Below are 17,787 nucleotides of genomic sequence, written 5' to 3'. Positions count from 1 at the left end.
CTAGGAGGAAACAGGTTTATTAAGCTGGTCCTGACACCCGTCCTGACCCAGGGAAGGTCTGCCGCACCAGAAGGTCAGACCATGGCATTGACCAGATGGACACCACGGCGGCCCTGTGTGCTCATCAGATGAGCCTAGCCGCGCTCGCAGATGACCTCCACAACACTGGGCTCCATAGGCACTGGGTCCGGGCAGCGCAGGGCAGCTGAGGCCACCACTTCATCCAGGAGCAGGTGCACAAGCTCCTCATCCGCCACAAAGCGCCATAAATAGAGCTGCAGGAAGTGGCAGTCCACCTGCACCTGCTGCAGCCCAAAGCGCCCAAAGGTGCGCAGCCTCACACATTCCAGCAGCGTCTTCAGACTGATCTTAATGATGCCTGTCAACACCGACACCTGCAGGCAGGGACATAGGGAGGCAGCTGAGTGACTGTAGGTGTTAAGAAGAGGGGTCAGGGGGCTGTGGCTGTGGCTCTGTGGTAGCGCACTTGCCTGGCACCAGTGAGGCACTGGATCTGATTCTCAGCACCTCATATAAATAAAGGTCTATCAACAACATGAGGTGCCAGCAAATGGCATAAGACAGGAGGTCCCGGGCAGAGAGTTCCAGGGACATGGTACCTGGTACCTCTGCTATAGAGGTAACAGCAGCAGCGCTCACGGGCTCCACAACACCTCCAGCCCTGGCAGGTACGTGGGTACCACAAGGAGCCTCAGCAGAGGATACCCTATACCTACTCATTTGTTACAAGAATCACAGGGTATCTAAAGGGAAAGGGAAGGCAGGACCCAGCAATCAGAGGCAGAGATAGGGGCCAGTATTAACATGGGTAAGGAAAGACATTACTAAATGAGGGAAAAAATATCCCTGAACTTGGACTGGAGTTGGGCAAAAGCCAAGGTGTGACTAGGAAACCCTGAGGACCCAGAACTACTGTGGAGACAAAGGCAGAGGCTTCTAGATCAGCATCCAGGCTTGAGCTATGAAGTGATGGTTGTGGTGTTCTGAACTACCTGGAAACAGCCTTAGAAATAGAGACTGGAGGATCAAGGTCACTCTCAGTTGGGCACAGACCGGGTCCTAGGGCTTCCTGGGCTGGTGCACAGCTGCTCCAGCCAAGCTTCCCCAGTTCCCCTGGAGTCTGGGTCACATGGGACTTCAGACCTTGTTGAACTCCACAGGGCTGAACACATCAATACGCTCAGAGAACAGCTTCTGGATATTGCTCAAGAGGTTGGTGTCCATTGGAGCACTGCATAAGGAATGAGACAAGGAATCACAACCCGCCCAGCACATGGTCCTCTTTCGTGCATTTCCCTGAGGCACCCCTACCAGCCAGACCTGGGTGTGTAGCTAGGTGCATAGCGGCCCTGCTGCCGAGAGCTGCTGTACACTGAGAAGGTCCTCTTGCTGGAGTCGCTACTCTGGGCCTTGCGAACACCCTCTTCATATAGGAGCCCCACCTGGTGGTGAAAGAGGTACCACAGGAGCCTCAGCAGAGGATGCCTGATACTTACTCATTTGTTACAAGAATCGCAGGGTACTGAGTCACCATTTATAGAATCAGTGGAGTGGGGCAAAGCAGGATATAAGAGTCAGTCTGAGACCCAATATTCAGCATAGCCCTGTCCCAATTTCCTGGGTGACCCTAGGCCTCTGCTGCCCTGTAGGTAAAATGGGGGTGGTGATGCTATTACACTCCCAAGGCTGAGGAATAAGAACATGAATACAGGCATTGCCTGGCCCTTTTGTCTTGATCTTAGAGTGCTGTTCCCAATACCCCCAGTCTGTGTCAGGGCTACAGCAGTCAGCCGAGGGCAGCACCTGCACATCAATAGCTGTTGTATCCTCCACAACCCGCTTCATGACAGCGCGCACATTCCGAGGCTCCAGTGTAGTAAGCCAGTCCCGCGTCTCCACACTCTTGCGTAGCATCTGTGATATGACCAGGCCCTGCACCTTCACATAGTGAGTCAGCAGTCGCCGCGCTGTCTCCCTGGCCTCTGCACACAGTGTGCTGACAGGTGTCACTGGAGACTGGTCCTGAGCCAGAGGCAGAGGACAGAGGCAGTGGGTACTTGGTGACAGTTCAGGGGCCACTTCCAATTGAGAGTTAGACACAGCCAAAGTAGGGTAGAGGTTGTGTCTGGCCGCCAGGGACCGCCCAGCCTCCTATGTTCCCAGAACCACCACCCTCTGCCCCCCACCATGAGCCCAAATTTCACCTGCACCAGAAACTGCTCATCAGTGAGAGTGAGAATGTAGGAGATAGTGGCTGTCTCATAGTCCAGGCAGAGGCGGGAAAGTAGCAGAAGCAAGGCAGGGGGTGTGGCACCTCCTTTCTCTCCTGGGTTGTCACAGAAGCTCTGAGCTGTCAGGCACATGGAGCGGATGAAGCCCACGATGAGGCCTTCTCGGACACCCTGGCTGCAGAACTCGCCCTGGGAGGAAGAAGGGCCCAGATAGACAGTCCTTTCTTCTAGGCAGGGGCTGTCCCACCCTCTGCCCTGGCCCCTCTCCAAGGGACAGCTTCATCTTGCATCTCAAGTATCCAGGAGCAGCTTCTCTGCTTGGTTTATGTATGTGTGGCAGTGGCAGCACTTTCCTCTGCTATAGCTTGGCTGCAGGTGCTCTCAGAGTCCCCCCCATCCTGGAGAACCTGACAGCATATCTAGAGTGCCCTCTAGGGGCAAAGACTATGTGAGCCGTGGTAACTAGTCCTCAATTCCCCAATCACTGGTAAATATGTGTTAGTAAAAGGGCATTGGAGAGCCAATTAGCAGAACAAATAACTAAAAGCCCCTGGGCAGACCGTACCCGGAAATAGGGCTTGTTGGAGAAGGACACCTCCTTGGCAGTGAAGAGGTGCACAGCTGCCAGAGAGGCCTTGATGTGGCTCAAGATGGAGCTGGCCACATTGGCCAGCAAGTCGGCTAGGCTGGGGCCTTCCTTCCCAGCCAGGCGAGGAGCAGCAAGGGCCTGGCGCACATCCGTCAAGCAGCCCAGGAAGGCTGCCCGCAGGCCCTGTAGATGATGGCCCAGGCGCTCTCGGGCCACTCGCTCCACAATCTCGGTGGCAGCCTCAGCGAGCCCTGCAGCAGCCAGTAGGGCCCCAGGAGCCCGGAGACGCCGATGGAAGCGATCCAGCGCTCGCACCAGCAGCGAGTTGTCACCACCACCCTGCTCCTGTGCCAGTCTCCGCTCCACCAGAGCAAAGTATCTGCCGCCCAGCTCCCGTGCAAAGGCTGCCAGCTTCTCTGCACCCGCGGGGCCTTGGGCTGCAAATAGCTCCTGATAGGCTGCTGCCACCTGGCAGAGGCCGCCCACGAAGCCACTGCCGCCTCGGTCAGTGAACTCTAACACATCAGGGGCAGGAGGAGAGGGCCCCAGCTCGCTCTCCAGGCTGCTCAGCTCCTCTTCAAGCCTCCCACGAGCATGAGCCAGGAACTCTTCGCACAGCTCCTCGGCAGGCTCGCCCAGGGCCAGCAACAACTCCACGCACTCGGCCTGCTCAGGGGCGCCTGAGCCACCCTCCCTGTGGGGAGGGAGATGGCAGTGAGAGGCAGACCTAGGGCGGCTAGCAGGGTGGGCAGGAGTCAGGGAGGCAAGGCAGTAGGCAGGGCACAGCCCACAAGTGCCTGGGAGGTGTGTACTCCGCCCTGGCTGGTGGGCAAGGCTAGGGCCAGGGACCACACCTGAAGCGCTGCCGCAGCTGCTGAGCAAGGCGGGCCGTGATGACCTGACAGTCGTCCTGGATGGCACGGAAGGAGGGCAGGTGCTGGTATTGCTGCAGCACGGCCCGCGCGCGGCCCTGGTAGCGCACCGCCTGCCCATAGGCGCCCAGCTCCACACACTTGGTGAGGCGCGAGGGCAGCTCGAAGAGGAACTGCAGCTTTCGCAGGAGCGCATGAACACCTGGGGGGCCAACCGGGAGAACATGTTAGCCCCACAGCAGAGGGCTGCCTTCTGCAGGGCCTGCTAGGGATGGGACCCACCTGCCAGCTTGGTGATACGCTCGTGGCGGTCCTGCAGCGTGGCGCTGATGCGTGCACTGAAGTCGGTGATCACCGCCATGTTGGTGGCCAGACGGTCCATCTCGTCCTCCATCTTACGGAAATCGTTCTTCATCTTCCGGATGGTGTCTGGTAGAGCAAGGGCCCAGAAGAGGGAAAAGGAGATGACTGTGGGGAGGGCAGGTGCAGTTCTTAGCTTGAGACCTGGAACAAAGGCTCTCACACACACCCATGACTCAGCGTGAAAGGGTTGCCAAGGGCTTGGTCACAGCATGGAGAGGGGGTGATTATGTTAGAGCAGAAGGCATTTGCACACACATAGCTGCTCTGTACCCTTGGCTCTTGTGTCCAGGGGAGAAGCAGAGGGATCTCTGTCTTCAGAAGGTATCTAGACCTCAAGGAGAACTCAAGACACTTAGTACTGGCTGAAGCAGCATTAAAACACAAGTTCTGCAAAGGCAGGGACCTGTCTGCTAGTTCACAGGGGCATCCTCTATGCCTAGTGCAGGGGAAATAATAAATATTTGTTCACCCTGTTCTCCTTCCTAAACTGCCTGTCCCACAACCCTTTCACTCGCCTTCTGGAACATGGTCTATCTTATTTGAAGGGTCCTTCCCTTTTGTCCTCAAAGAAAACTGCCTAAGGAAGCTGTTCCTTTTACATCCAAGGTACCTCAGGGTCTGGCCCTTAATGCTTCTAGATCATTTCTACCCCACCTCTCCTCAAAACCCCACTGTTTTGAAGATCTGTATAATACCCACCCTTGTTGCCATCCCCTGCCACTCCTCTCAGTTCCCGATCACTCTTCCCTCTTGATTCCCTCCTGCTACTTCTTTGTGGATATCAGCGACATGGACAAGCCTCTGAACACTGACTGTTCACCAGCCTCCTCAGTCACCTCTTCCTGCCTGTGCCTCATCTGGTCCACAACTCCTAGTGATCTTCAGGAAATGCTTCTCCAAAAATCTCAGTTGTAATTCCATCACCAACCTGTCCACCCACCAAACACCCCTGGCTCTTGATCACTATTCCTAATGCCTCTCTGATCATTTGAATCCTCCATCAGCATCACTGTGTTTGCCAGCCCCTGACCTCTCCTGTCCCCTCCTTCTATGACTAGTGCAGGTTAAGCCCAGCTAGACACTTACATCTCATACCCAAACAGCCAAAGATGGGTCACAAAATCACTCCAGCTGTTCTCCCTTGAAATGTTATCGCCTGATGTCCCAAAGTAGCACTCCACGCTACCTAGCCATCTTCCCAAGTGATCTAGTGGGTCTGTTTTTCCATTTTCCAAAGTAGCATTTTCTCTTCAGTCCTCAGCCTCCAATTCCCTCTCTCCCTCTCCCTAATGGGGATTGAACCCAGGGGTGCTTTTACCACTAAGCCACATCCCCAGCCCTTTTCATTTTTTATTTTGAGACAGGGTCTCACTGAGTTGCTTAGGGCCTTACTAAGTTGCTGCAGCTGGCTTTGAATTTGCCATCCTCCTGTCTCAGCATTCTGGGTCACTGGAATTACAGGTGTGTGCCACTGCGCCCAGCTCATGCTCTGAAACTCTCTACTGGAGACCCTGCTTCATACTTCATGAAGAAAATAAAAGCAAATGTCAACTCCCTTCAAATCTGCAGAATGAAGGAACACCTACACACAATCCGTGCTTTCTGCTCTCCCGCTCCCTGAGCACCTTATGCAGTCTCTTGCTGCAGCTGCGTGAAAACAGTTCTGCCCCTGGTTCTGACCACAGCCCTGCAGAAGGACCCTGTAACACCTCAATATGGATATGTCCAAAACAAAACTCCTCATGTTCCCTAAAGCTGCTTCTCTCTCTTCCATCTTGGCTCCTGGCTATTTCCGACCTGTCATCTTTGAGTCCTATCTTTCCTTCACCTCACATTCACTCCATCAGCAAGTCAACTGAAATTGCAATGTATGTAGAAGATAACAAAATGAAACCCTGAATTAATTCATAAGGGTTATATTCTAAGGATAAAATGGATAACTTGCTGGGCTGGGGTTGTGGCTCAGAGGTAGAGCACTCTCCTAGCATGCATGAGATACTGGGTTCCATCCTCAGCCCCACATAAAGTAAAATAAAGACATTGTGTCCACCTATAACTAAAAAATAAATATTAAAAAAAGGATAACTTGCTACAAAAATAGAATTTACCAAAATGGGTTCCAGAAAACAAAACAAAAAAAAAAATTCAGAATGTTGCTAAGGAAAGACATCCCTATCCTCTGGAGGTAGGACCCAGCCCCAGAGGATGTGCGCGAATGTCACTCATCCCAGCAGGGAGAGAAGCTTCCACTTGAACTTGGTAGCACAAACTCTGATATGAAAACCCCACAGAGTGTAGACAAAAAAGAAACAACACATTCATCTCTCTTATGAATGGAGATGCAAAGATGAATTAAATAGAGATGCGCGGGTAAATTAGAAAATGGAATTCAGCAGTTTTATTAAAAGAATAACTGATAAAATACATTCAAATAGTCTTTATTTCATGAATGTAAACATGGTTCAATATCAGAGGATCTTTTAATAATAATTCACTGTATTTTCTCTCCCCTTTAAAAAACCTTTTTAAATTCACCATATCCATAAATAAGACAGCTGGGCACGACAGCATACGCCTGTAATCCCAGCAGCTTGGGAGGCTGAGACAGGAGGATTGCAAGTTCAAATCTAGTCTCAGCAAAAGCAAGGTACTAAGCAACTCAGTGAGACCCTGTCTAAATAAAATACAAAATAGGGCTGGGGATGTGGCCAAGTGCCTTTAAGTTAAATCCCCTGTATCAATAAACAAACAAACAAACAAATAAATGAGACAATTCAACATCTATTACTGAGTTTTTAAAACTCAGTAAGAGGGGCTGGGGCTGTAACTCAGTGGTAGAGCGTTTGTCTTGCAGGTGTGAGGCACGGGTTTGATCCTCAGCACCACATAAAAATAAATAAATAAAGATATTGTGTCGGGCTGGGGATGTGGCTCAAGCGGTAGCGCGCTCGCCTGGCATGCGTGCGGCCCGGGTTCGATTCTCAGCACCACATACAAAGATGTTGTGTCCGCCAATAACTAAAAAATAAATATTAAAAAATTCTCTCTCTCTCTTCTCTCTCTTAAAAAAAAAAAGATACTGTGTCCATTAAAAAAAAAAAAACTCAGTAAGATATTAATGGCTGAATATTTTCCTAACCTCCAAACTCAGCATCATGTTCAATGAGGCAGTTCTAGGAGCATCCCCCAAAATATTACAGACAGGACTGAGCTATGGATCAGTGATGGTGCACCTGTTCAACATGGGCAAGGTCCTGAGATTGACAGCTAGCACCACAAAAACAAAACAAAGGAAACAGTAAGAATGACCATAATTGCCACTGCCAGTCAGCATCACCTCCTCACCCGAATACTGTGCATGGAATCCAGGAGCTGGCACATGCTAGGCAAGCATTCTACTACTGAGCTACATCCTGAGCTCTTCTTGAGAAAAGTGTCTCACTAAATCGAACAGGCTGGCCTCAATTTTGTGATCTTCCTGCCTCGGCCTCTAGAGTAGCTGGGATGACAAGGGGTATACCACCACACCCTGCTGAAAGAACTTTTTCATTTTTCTCAATACTGGGGATTGAACCCAGGCGCACTGTACCGCTGAGCTACATCCCCAGCCCTTTTAAGATGGGGTCTTGCAAAGCTGACCAGGCTGACCTAGAGCTTACAATCCTCCTGCCTCAGCCTCCTGGAAAGCTAGGATTTAATATATGTGCCACCACACTGGATTGCACCCATATTTTGATGTGAACATTTGTTTTCAATTCTCTTCAGCATATTTCTAGGAGTAGAACTGCTGGGTCACATGGTAACTCTGGGTTTATCTTTTCAGGAATGGTTAAACTGTTTTTACTAGTAATTATGATGGTTCCATCCTCCACATCCTCACCAACACTTGTTATTTTCCACTTTGGGATTACCACCATCTTGGTGTACAGTGGTATCTTGTTTGAACTTCCCTAATTACTAATGAAGCTGAGCATCTTTACATGTGCTTATTGGTCATTTGTATGTTTTCTTTGTAAAAACACCCATTTAGATCTTTTGCCCATTTTCAAATAGGGCTACTTGTCTTTTTATCCCTGAGTTATAAAAGTTCTTTATATTATAATTCTGGGTACTATACTCTTATTAGATATGTAATTTGCAAATATTTTCTTCCATTCTGTAAGGTGTCCTTTTATTTCTTCAATAGTGTCACCTGAAACGCAAGATAATTCTGAGAAGTTCAATTTATCTATTTTTTCCTTTACTTATTTGTGCTTTTGGTGTCATATCTAAGAAACCCTTGCACAATCCAAGGTCATGAAGATTTGCATCTTTCTTTTTCTTCTAAGAGTTTTATACTGTTAGCTCTTACATTAAGGTCTATGATCCATGTTGAGTTAATTAATTTTATGTGATGTGAGATAGGGATGCAACTTCATTCTTCCGTATGTGGACATCTGCTGTCTTAGCACCACGTGTTGAAAAAACCTATTTTTCAAATTGAATGATCTTGGCACCTTTGTTAAAAGTCCACTGATCAAAGATGTGTTTGTTTCTGGACTCAGTTCTATTCAATTGATCTAGATGGCAATCCTATGCCAGTATTATATCTTCTTAGTTAATTAGATTGAAGTAAGTTTTGAAACTGGTGTAAGTTTGTTCTTTTGCAAGACCATTTGGGCTATTTTGAGTCTCTCACATTTCCTTATGAATTTTTATAATCCTCTTGTCAATTTCTTTCTTTCCATGCTGGATTCAAACTCCTGGGTCCTTCAGCATCCTATGTAGCTGGGACTATGGGAGCACATCATCCCACTCAGCTTTCCTTCTTTTTTTTCAGGATAGTTTTATTATTGAGTATAGAATTCTTGGCTGGCATTTATCTTCCTTCCAGCACTTTGTAATGTCATGCCTTCCAACTTCCTGGCTTCTAAGAAATCAGCTGTTGATCTCTGGTTGTTTTTTTGCAGACCTGGGGATTGAATTCTGGGCCTCAGGCTAGGCAAGCACTAGCACTGAATTAAATCCCCAGCCCCAGGTGTTGACCTTACTGATGATCCCTTCTGCATTAGAGAATGCTTCTCTCTTGACATACTTTCTAATTTCTCTTTTTTGGGGGTTTGGTGGTGTTACTGGTTGAATTCAGAGGCACTTGACCATTGAGACACAATCCAAGCCCTATTTTGTATTTTATTTAGAAATAGGATCTCACTGAGCTGCTTAGCGCCTCACCTTTGCTGAGGCTGGCTTTGAACTCAGGATCCTCCTGCCTCAGCCTCCTGAGCCACAGGGATTATAGGCATGCATCACTGTGCCGGGAGCTAATTTCTCTGTCTTTGGACTACAATGTGTCCAGGCATCAATCTTTTAATATGTATCCTACTTGTAGTTTGTTTTGTTTCTTGGACACACAGATAAATGTTTTTCATTCAAAATCTCTGCTATGTTTATTCATATATTCTTCTCTTCTCTCCTCTCCATCTGACACTTCTAGCGTACACATGTTGGCACACCAGATAATGTCCCACAGATCTCTGAGATTCTATTCAATTTTATCATTTTTACTTTTTATCCTTCAGATTGGATAATCTCAGTTGACATATTCAAGTTTTGCTGATTCTTCTCCTTGTTCAAATCTGCTGTTGAGCCATTTCTTTGCTTTTTTAAAGACTTTTGTTTTGTTTTGTTTTTAGTTGTGGATGGGCACAACATCTTTTTTTAATATTTACTTTTTAGTTATAGGTGAACAATGTCTTTATTTTACTCTATGTGGTGCTGAGGATCGAACCCAGTGCCTCACACATGGTAAGTGAGCACTCTACCTCTGAGCCACGACCCCAGCCCAACACCTTTATTTTTTTATGTGGTGCTGAGGATTGACCCTGTGCCCCATGAATGGGAGACAAGCACTTCACCATTGAGCCACAACTCCAGCCCCACTTTTTTCCTTTTTTAAAATTTCTCCTAATTAGTTCAGCCATTTTTATAAATTAAATTTTCATTATATTTATTATACTACATCATTTCTACCTGGTTCTTTTTAAAAACAATATCATTTTCACATCTTCCTTTAATTCTTTTTAAAAATTTATTTATCTATTTATTTATTTATTGGCACCAGGGATTGAACCAAGGGGAGCTATACACGGAGCCACCTCCCCAGCACTTTTTTTTTTTAAAATATTTATTTTTTAGTTATCGGCGGACACAACATCCCCGTTTGTACGTGGTGCTGAGAATCAAACCCGGGCCGCACGCATGCCAGGCGAGCGTGCTACCACTTGAGCTACATCCCTAGCCCCTGCACTTATTTTTTATTTTGAGAGAGGGTCTCACCAAGTTGCTGAGGCTGGCCTTGAACTTTTGATCCTCCTGCCTTGGCCTCCCAAGTTGCTGGGATTAGAGACATGCATCAGCACATCCTTTTCTTTATGTCTTTAGACATCACTTTCCTTTGCTCTTTGAATATACTTAAAACAACAGATTTAAGTCTAGTAGTAAATAAATGTTTAGGTTTCATCAGAGACAGTTTTTATTATTGATTTTACTGCAACAGGCCATATTTTCTTGTCTCTGAGTGTCTCATAAATTTTTGTTGAAAAGAGACATTTAAAATAATATGACAACTCAGTGAATCAGATTCTCCTCCCTACTCAGGATTTATTGTTGCTGCTTGCTATAGTTGCTGTTTTTGTTTAGTGATTTTTCTGAGTTACTAAACCTGATCTAATTAGTTTCTGAATAAATTCCACAAAGTCTGTGTTCTTAGATGTATATGGTTACTGATATCTTCACTTAGCTTAGTGGTCAGCTAATAATTAAACTAAAAACTCCTTAAATGCCTGGAACCCATAAATCTCCCTGGCCGTGTGTGTGCATGCTGGGGATCTTAAACATGCAGCTAGTCAGTTGGTTACAACTTGGCCTTAGCCTCCACTTCCTGTTAGTACAGAGATTCCAGATAAGTCAGAGGGGCAGAGGGGAGAGCTTAGGGCACTCTAAGGCCTTTCCTGAGTATGGGTACAACCCAGCAAATGTGTGTGGCCTTCCTGAGATATGGACATCCAATTCCTGAGCTTTTCCTTTTAGACTTTTTGGTTAGATTATTAGCTAGCCTGACTATTATCCATCAACTTGGGCAATCACACTACTTATCTATAATTGTTCTGAAAAGCTCCTCCTTGAGAGGCCTCCAGCACTAGGCAACCTCTAACTCAAATACGGATAAAGCTACAGAGTGAAGTCCTTCAAGAAACCCCCAGACAGCCAGGCCAGGGCATAATTATGGTCCCAGCACTTGGGATGCTGAGGTAGGAGCAGCACTTGAGCTCATGAGCTGAAGACCAGTATGGGTAATATAGTGAGACCCCATCTCGAAAAGAAGAAAGGAAAAACAAAAAAAGAAACCACCAGACAGATCAAATAATGACAATTTGTTGAGTATGAGGTCTTGAAAGGGCTCCATCTCTGTTGTCTTCCATCCAGGACCAGAAATATGAGCTATTATTTTTCAAGGCTGTAGCTGAGTTGGAGAGCAAGCAGTGGGGCTAAAGCAAGTTAAAATGCCCTAGGGCTGGGTACCATGGCACACACCTGTAATCCCAGTGGCTCTGGAGGCTGAGGGCAGAGGATAGTGAATTCAAAGTCAGCCTCAGCAACTTAATGAGGCTCTAAATAACTAAGGGAGACCCTGTCTCTAAATAATGTCTCTAAATAAAATATAAGAAAAGGGTGGGGATGTGGCTCAGTGGTTAAGCACCCTGGGTTCAATCCCCAGTACTAAAAAAAAAAAAAAGAAAAAAAAAAGTCACAGTGTTCACTATTCTTACCAAAATTCACCCATTTTTCTTTTTCCCTATATTACTGAAAACCTTGGTTAATTTCTACAGATCTAAAGAAGTTGTTTCAGACTACTGTGAATATTTTCATTGCTTTTTAAAAAATATTTTGCAGTTATAGATGGACACAATATCTTTATTTTATTTACTTATTTTTATGTGGTGCTGAGGATTAAACCCAGTGCCTCACATGTGCGAGGCAAGTGCTCACTCTATCATTGAGCCACGACCCCAGTCCTTTTCATTGCTTTCTAATGGAGGAAAGAGAGATCAATGCATTTGCTCCAGCATTTTTGCTCACATCACTCCAGAATTTCACTTCCTGCTTACGCAAATGAGGTTGTGATGGAACACAGCCACCCTCGTTCATTCACATATCACCTGTATGGCTATTTCAGGTGTCAGTGGCAGAGTTGAACAGATGCAACACAACAGATGGCCCAGAAAGCCATGTGCTATGGTCCTTTGCAGAAAAAGTTTGCCATCCCCTGGTCCACAGTCAGGTCCAGCTCTCTCCACTGTTGTCCCTGCTGCACTGGAGAGTTTCCAGGGCCTTTGCCTAGGCTGTTCTCTCAGTTGGAGTCATTCTGCCCCCACATCCTCCTGGGGGAATTCCATCACTCGCTTTAATTGTCCCCATCTCAGAAAAGCCTTTCTCTACCACCTTCTATAAATCAGTCACTACCATCTACCCTCTAAGAAATTATCCTGTTTTAAATTCTCCAGAGAGCTTGTCAAGGTGAAATGATCTTAACTTCTTCATTTACCATCTGTCTCTCTCTGGAATGCCTCACCTGTGTGAGGCACTGGGTTTGATCCTCAGCACCACATAAAAACAAATAAAGATATTGTGTCCATCTACAGCAACAAAAACATAAATAAATAAATCACCTTGCTGCTCTATCCACCACCTAGTGCTTAAGCTGAAACCTGGAGGTAATCTTTACAGTCGAAGCTCCTTGGGCTGTCAATATTGCCCCCAAATGCCTCTCATCCTGCCCATCACCATCATGCTGGTGCAAGTTACCAGAATTTCTAGCCTGAACTACAGAAAAGGCCTCGCTCCTGCCACCTCTCCATCTGTTCCTCCCAGTGCAGCTGGAGGGACCTTTTCAAAACATAAATCTCACCACATGATTCATCTGTCTACACATTGCCTCAGCAATCTTTGGATAAAGGAAAATCCCTGACATGTTCTGGAAGGTCTCTAGTTAAGCTCTACCACATCTAGCACCTGCCTGGCTCTGCCCACATTCTTCTTCCCCTTCTGCTACTGTAGGTAAGTGCTTGGTGCCACCTCACCCCCCCACCCCGGCAGTGCTGGGGAACTGCCTGCCAGGCAAGTGCTCCACTCTTGAGCTACAGCCCAGCCTAGTAGATGAGCACCTGTCCTTAGCCGAGGGCAGCCCCTGCACCTGTGCACTGCTCCAGAGCCTCTCAGCTCTTCTCCTGCATGTCCCTGCCCAGTCAACAAGTACTCCATGTTGCCTTACTCTCTGGATGCTCGACTAAGTTTGTTAGTTCCATATTTTGGAATGTTTTCTTCATTTAGTTCAAAGACAACCATGCTTCTGGCTGGCCTCAAACCTCTCCAACTGCTCGCTCCCTCTGTGGGATCTTCCTTGTCCTACTGACTTTGACTGTCAGAATACCCTTGGGCTCAATTCTCAGATCTCTCCTCTCTCTATATTCCCTCCAAGTCGATCCCTCATCTTGTTCCATACACCCTGAATGCCGGACTCTTCCTCTAATATGCATCACAACTTGACAGGGCCAAAACTGAACTCTTGAATTTTGCTCTCACTGCAACTTACTCCTTCAAAATAAGAAGCATCACCATTCTTCCCAGTGACTCAGGGCCCACACCTCCAGCACCTTTAATTCTCTTTCTCTCATGTATCACATGATTCAATCAATAAATGCCTTAAGGTTGACCTTCAAAAATACCTTGAATCATTCTACTTTACCATATTGCCACCCTGGCCCATGTCATCAGCATGACTGCTTCAATAGCCACCTATGGTCTCTGCCACCCTCACTTCCTTTCATTTTTTTTTGGGGGGGGGTACTGGGGTTTGAACCCAGGGGCATTTTACCACTGAACTACATCCCCAGCCCCCTTTATTTTTAGAGACAGGGTCTTGCTAAGTTACTGAAGCTGGCCTCAAACTTGCAATCCTCCTGCCTCAGCCTCCCAAGTTGCTGGGATTATAGGAGTGTGCCACCATACCCAACTCTATAGTCCACTTTCTTTTTGGTACTGGGAATTGAACCCACCACTGAGCACTTCACCACTGAGCCACATCTCCAGCCCTTTTTAATTTTTATTTTGAAACAGGGTCTAAATTGCTGAGACCAGCACATTGATCATCCTGCCTCAATATTCCAAGCTGCTGGGATTACATGCATGTCACTGTGTCTGGCTCTAGTCCATTTAATATATATAAGTATTTTTTTCTTTTAGTTGTAAATGGATATAATACCTTTATTTTATTTATTTTTATGTGGTACTGAGGATCAAACCTAGTACCTCCCACATGCTAGGCAAGTACTGAGCCACAACCCCAGCCCTCTAGTCCATTTTTTTTTTTATAAATAAAAGTTTTACTTTACTTATTTTTGTATGTGGTGGTGAGGATCAAACCCAGTGCCTCACACATATTAGGCAAACGCTCTAGCACTGAGCTGCAACCCTATTCCCTCTCTAGTCCATTTTTAACAAAGTGGACAGAAGGGCCCTTTTAAGACATAAGCCAGACCAACCGTTCTTCTGTTCTTCCATCTCACTGTAAAAAGCAGACTCCTCACAACCACCCAGGTCCTTCCCTAACCTGATCCCTACTAACTCTCTAGCCTACCTAAGCTCACCACTTGCCCCTGCTGCGTCTGAATGCTCCAGATGTGCTCTCTTTTCCAGACCTCTGTGCTCCTGCCCCAGTCCCACCACCCCATGGCTGGCTCTGTCTCTCAAGGCCCTGCTCAGACGACACACCTCAGAGTGGCCTTCCCATACTCACCCTCACTAAAGGAGGACCCTACACATATTCTTTTCTTCTTACTCAATTTTTTAAAGCACTTATTACCACCTTTACTTGTGTGTTTATTTATTGTCTGTCTTTCCAAGTAGAATGTGGGCTACAAAAGGCAGGAGCTTTGTCAGGTGGATTCACTGTTAGAGCCCCAATGTGCAAAATAGCTCTTGGCAAAATAAATTAAAAAACCTTATATGATCTTTGTGTCTCTAATGTCATAATTTTTCTCTCCTTGTTTAATTAGAGAAGGAGGGTAGGAGGAAGGGGAAAAGAAGAAAGGAAGAGAAGAACAAGGCCATCTACCTTGAAGTAGGTCTGGACCAGAGACAAAAGTTATCACTAATTAAAAACAAACAAACAAAAAGCAACTTTACTAAGACTTCCTTGGTGTTAGGAAGTCTTTTTAAATGATTTATATAAATTCATTTAAAAATTTCATTTCATCATTTCTCCTCTTTGGTATTAAAACAACCCTTCTGGAGCAGCTATTACCTCCACCGTAGTCTGATCACAAAGGACGAGAGGGAGGGAGGTGATAGTGTATTAATGTCAAGCAGGACTGAAATCTGGGTCTCCTCCCTCTAAATCCCTACTTTTCTCCCAACACAGGAGGAATGAGAGAAGTTAGACTCATGTGTCCCAGTGGGGATCACCTGTGGCTGAGATGAACTTGTTGTAGTTTTCATAAACCAGGGTCTGCATGTCGCTGTCTAGAGCCCGGATCTGCCGCACCATGTCGGTCTCACTGTCCATCAGCTGGGCCAGGGGGCACTCTCTACGCAACTAGAGAAGTAGGGTGGTTAGTGTTCAGGTCAGAGGGCATTCATGTCCCCCAACTTGCCCAACTGGTAGGCTTTCTGTGCAAGAAAACTCTGATCCCACCCTGTCACGAATCCCATATATGGAGCCTACAGTGGCCTGCCTCAGAGATTACTGGGTTAGACCGGGTTTGGGGTTTGTCAGGCTCAGCCTAGGTACAGCCCTGTGCCTGTCAGAGCCTGGGCCACGCCCCCTACCCGGGCCCTATGGGAACAGCAGCCTGAAGACCTCAGACCCCAGCACCACCTGAGGCCAGTCCCAACCTGCCCACGCTCTCAAGCTCCAGCAGAACCTCTACTGCCTGGCGGGGTCGTTCTCCTCTTAGACCCTTGCTCCTGTCACCCCTGCAACTAAGTCGGAGGCATGTTCTGGGGGTCTGATACATGGGGAGCCTAGACCCACCACTCCACACACACCTTGTCCAGATAAACTTCCGGGTCGAAGTGTGCCCCATTGAGATCAGTCGGATCCAGCGGGTCCGGCCCGGCGGGGCGCCCCGCCGCCTCCCCTTCCGAGAGTCCGTAGTAAAGCTTCAGCATCCCATGCGCCTTCCGCCGCCGCTCTGGAGCCTCCGCCTCGGGTCCTTCAGGGGAGTCTCCAGGTCCAGACCCCGGGCCAGGCCCGGTGGCTGCCGCCGCCATCGCTCCCACTGCAGCCCACGGGCGTGAAGCTGGAAAGGGAACGAGAAGTACTTCCGGCAGCCATAAAGTTGTTGTTGAAACGAGGCAGTCCTTCAGGTGAAATGTCCCCCTGCAGCTCTAGGTCCTTCGAGACTAGTGTTCCCCCACACCGGTCTTCCACGAGTGATGATGGTTCCGGGAGAGCCCTGAGTTTCCCTAGTTTGGAACTGCCTTGGCTTGCTGCTCTCTCGGGAAGAGGGCCGGGTCATGACTCCCCGAGTCCTTCATCCCTGCAGGCAAGAGACACAGAGAATATGTGCACAGATGGACTGGATGAGCACTGGAATTTGTTCACCTAAAATTGGGGACATACCCCACTAGGGGGCTGTGAGGACTAAAGCCTGTACCCTAACCCACAGGGGCATAGAGCACAGTGATTTTCCAGGCCCGGTCCTGTGATGCATCAGAACTGTCTTTAGAAGTACCCTTGATGCGATTTAAAAAAAAAAAAAAAAAAAAAAGCTCTTTTAGACCTACCCTCTTTTTAAAGTCCCCAAGAAGTTCTGGCACGCACATTAGGCACATTTGAGAACCCCTATTCTCTCATGCTTAAAACAGACCCCGCAGACGTTAAATGACTGAAGGGATGTGCCACTGGAGGGTTGGGAAGGAAGGGAGGACGATTCCAGGTTTCTGCCTTGGAAAAAGGTGCAGCTAACGACAGCTGAAGCACACGAGAGAAGAATGACTTAAAATTCATTTGGAACGCACAGAGTGGGAATGGAAGAAAAGAAAGACTTTGTTAATGCGGGTAGCCCTTGAAACATTACTTACGATGGTCTAGTGGGGGCTGGATGGAATGGATGGAAAAAACTATTTATTTAATTTTTCTTTGCCAAGGGTCCTGCAGACCAAAACAGAGCACGACTTATTTTCATAGACCGTATGAACTACAATGTTTTTACTTTTTTTTTTTTTTTTTTTTTTTTTTGGTACTGGGGGATTGAATCCAGGGGCTCTAAACCACTGAGCCACATTCCCAGCCCTTTTAATTAATTAATATTTAAGACAGTTTAAGACAGGGTCTTGCCAAGTTGCTTAGGCCCTTGCTAATTGCTGAGACTGGATATGAACCTGTGATCCTCCTGCCTCAGCCTGTTGCTTCCATTACAAGCATATGCCACAGTGGAAGAGCGTTTGCCTAGCACAGGTGAGGCAATGGGTTCAATCCTCACCACCACATAAAAACACATAAAATATATTGTTTCTCTCTACAACTAAAATATTTTAGAATATATATTCATATATTACTTGGGCTCCATCTAAAATAGCATTGAGTTAGGAATTTCAATGTATTGAAGTTCACTTTATACTCAAATGAGAATTTGGGTGCAAATACCTATCTGAACAATGGGACCACGGA

At 47.0% G+C, this 17,787-nt stretch overlaps 1 protein-coding gene across 1 annotated transcript; it reads right to left on the bottom strand.

Annotated features, from left to right (window-relative positions):
* Window position 1: 1 nt before the first annotated feature.
* Vps51 (VPS51 subunit of GARP complex) lies at window positions 2-16,463 on the bottom strand. Its single transcript, XM_076847534.2, has 10 exons — window positions 16,161-16,463; window positions 15,579-15,708; window positions 3,996-4,142; window positions 3,696-3,915; window positions 2,818-3,535; window positions 2,226-2,441; window positions 1,825-2,043; window positions 1,342-1,463; window positions 1,165-1,252; window positions 2-395 (listed from the first exon to the last, which is right to left on the bottom strand). The coding sequence occupies exons 1-10, from the start codon at window positions 16,383-16,385 to the stop codon at window positions 135-137; spliced, it is 2,346 nt and encodes a 781-aa protein (XP_076703649.1). The 5' UTR covers window positions 16,386-16,463; the 3' UTR covers window positions 2-134.
* Between the last annotated feature and the right edge of the window lie 1,324 nt (window positions 16,464-17,787).

This window comes from Callospermophilus lateralis, chromosome 2, assembly GCF_048772815.1.
Source record: "Callospermophilus lateralis isolate mCalLat2 chromosome 2, mCalLat2.hap1, whole genome shotgun sequence".
NCBI classification, from domain to species: domain Eukaryota; kingdom Metazoa; phylum Chordata; class Mammalia; order Rodentia; family Sciuridae; genus Callospermophilus; species Callospermophilus lateralis.
The sequence above is the reverse complement of the archived record's forward strand: the minus strand, read 5'-3'. Positions and strand labels throughout refer to the sequence as shown.